This window comes from Apium graveolens, unplaced genomic scaffold (genome assembly GCF_009905375.1).
Source record: "Apium graveolens cultivar Ventura unplaced genomic scaffold, ASM990537v1 ctg3914, whole genome shotgun sequence".
Classification (NCBI taxonomy): Eukaryota; Viridiplantae; Streptophyta; class Magnoliopsida; order Apiales; family Apiaceae; genus Apium; species Apium graveolens.
In genome coordinates, this window is record NW_027418324.1 from 7,362 (window position 1) to 9,769 (window position 2,408).

At 35.2% G+C, this 2,408-nt stretch overlaps 1 protein-coding gene across 1 annotated transcript; it reads right to left on the minus strand.

The window, feature by feature from the left end:
* Window positions 1-1,210: 1,210 nt before the first annotated feature.
* On the minus strand, window positions 1,211-2,194 carry LOC141701486 (pentatricopeptide repeat-containing protein At5g16860-like). The gene is made up of 3 exons (XM_074505128.1): window positions 2,105-2,194; window positions 1,585-1,793; window positions 1,211-1,454 (listed from the first exon to the last, which is right to left on the minus strand). Exons 1-3 carry the CDS (start codon window positions 2,192-2,194, stop codon window positions 1,211-1,213), a joined length of 543 nt encoding a protein of 180 aa, XP_074361229.1.
* Between the last annotated feature and the right edge of the window lie 214 nt (window positions 2,195-2,408).

Here is a 2,408-nt window from a genome sequence, read left to right on the forward strand (position 1 = left end):
AAATCCAAAATTCAACTACTGGTGCAACTCATATAAATACGAAACTATAAACCCATTATTCAACTACAAATACAACTCAAAGAAATCTCAACTAGATACCTCAATTACATATGCAACTCAAAGAAATCTCAAATGCAACACATTTCATATTATGTTGTTATAAAAAGCAACATACAATGTTATTTGTAAGTTTTTATGAAACTACTTATGCAATCCTAAATATAACATGTTTAATGCAACCTTATATACATGTTTTAAACCTAAAATTCAACAACATATGCAACTATAAAAATTACAAGATTATTAATATCTAATATAACCATTATGTAACTCTAAATGTAATCTCACCATAACTGTAAATTAACCTTATAGAAATAATTTAAACCTAGATTTCAACCACCTATACAACTTTAAAAATTAAAAATTTATCTAATACATAAATTATGTAACTTTAGATGTAACCGCAAATGTTACAGTCTTACTCAAGCTTCTAAAACCCAATTATGGAATTGGTGAACCTCTAAACAATTACTCAAATATTATTGTGATCAGTGTTGAGATACTTGGGGTATGTATAATCAGACATAAAAATAGCATTGATGAAAAAAGCATAACTTAAAGATGCTAACTAATTGCTCTGACCAGGCCATTGGTTATGATTTTGATGATGATCATTATCATAGGTACTTTAACTAATCCCTCTTTGTGTGCTTACTTATCAGTTACCACAGTGCATATCATTTTATTGTTTTAATACTTGGAACAATCAACTAATTATGGTTTTACCTATTTGACACTCTTGTTTATGGGAGATTACTGTATCAGAATCTGAAATGTGACCCTCTTCTAAGGAATCTTTTGCATAACATAACTTGTTATTGTGATCAGTGTTGAGATACTTGGCATAAACTGAAGTATCTCTTATCCAAAGGTTAACTTAAAGATGAAGGTTGTATTTGCAACCATACCTACAACTGCTAGCAACCATATATGCAACCACAAATACAAATTTGAAAAAATATGTTAAAAATTACATTTAGTTGCAAAATAAGTTGCAAGTGGTTGCAAATGACGAAAAATAAGTGCGCCTGCAGGGCCAATACTAATATCACAAAAGTAACCATGAAATCAACTAAAATCAGAGCAAAAATCGCCTGAACGCAACCAAAATCCATCCTCTCCAATCTTCCTCTTCCACTTCCTGTCAATACTAAACCTCTTCTCCACTTTTTATCATCTCAAACATGCTCAAAGCATCTTCAAACCTCCTAACCTGAAAATACCCAGTAACCATTGCATTCCAAAAAACAACATCTGTCACCTTTATCCTCTCAGTCACTTTACTCACATCATCCATCAACTCACACTTTGCATTCATATCCACTTTACAAACACATCCTGAGAAAGCCCACTCCGAAGCGCATACCCGTGAACCTCCTTCCCTCTCCTCCACACTTTCTCAACCCCACAAGCAGGAAGAACATTAACAAGACTAACCGCATCCACCCTCACACCAAACTCCCCCTTCTCCCCACCTCTCAAACAACCTCAACGCACCCTTAACATCCCCCACTCTACACGTACACAGCCACAATCGAATTCCACGAAACAACATCCTCAACCCCTATATGACACATATCATCAAATACCTTCCGCGCATCCCTCAAAACCCCACTCTTAAAATACATCATCGTAAGCACATTACAAACAAACACATTACACTCCACAAACCCTTTCTTAACCACAACCCATGAACGCAAAATCCCAAAAACGCATCCCCCTAATCTTAAAGTCTGCACATAAATCACTAAGAACAAGGTTGAGCTGATTGAATTGTGAATTACGAGAATCAATAAACTAGAATAGTTCAGAATTTAATTGAGAACAAGTTGAATATAAGAACCTGTATGTATATTTGTGTGTGTGGAGAGAGAGAGCACCAGAGAGAGAACACGAGTGAGAGAGAGAACATGAGAGAGAAAAACAGAGTGGGGACATGATCATTATAGTTGCTGCAGTAAGATAGTGTTTTGCAAGTATTCTTTGCATGAAGTTGTAAGAGCTATTTTCTTCAAGTGTTTTGGTTATGAAACTAGTACTGAACCAGACGCTGCTGTTGCAACTCCAGATGTGAAAGAAGGAGATCCACCACAGCCTTCTTCAACAACTTAACCTGTTCCTCAACCCTGTCCATCATCTTCTCCACAACCAACTGTAAGTTCTGTTAATCTCTTCCATTTACTTGAATATATACACAGATTAAGATGAAGGAATTTTGGATATGTGTGAAATATATTTTGATAGTATATGAGGTTTAACTGTCACAAATTGACCTTCTCCCAAACAAAACAAAAATATGGTTACAGAAGTCGGTTAATGTGTGCTAACCTCCTCAATCCGGGGATGGA

What these genes read in the sequence shown, in the direction of transcription:
- LOC141701486 (XM_074505128.1), bottom strand. Translation starts at nt 2,194, where the DNA reads ATGGACAGGGTTGAGGAACAGGTTAAGTTGTTGAAGAAGGCTGTGGTG. An exon ending in AGTTGCAACAGCAGCGTCTG is followed by an intron (nt 1,794 to 2,104) that starts GTTCAGTACTAG and finishes ATTTATGTGCAG; the next exon opens with ACTTTAAGATTAGGGGGATG. An exon ending in TGGAATTCGATTGTGGCTGT is followed by an intron (nt 1,455 to 1,584) that starts GTACGTGTAGAG and finishes GGGTTGAGAAAG; the next exon opens with TGTGGAGGAGAGGGAAGGAG.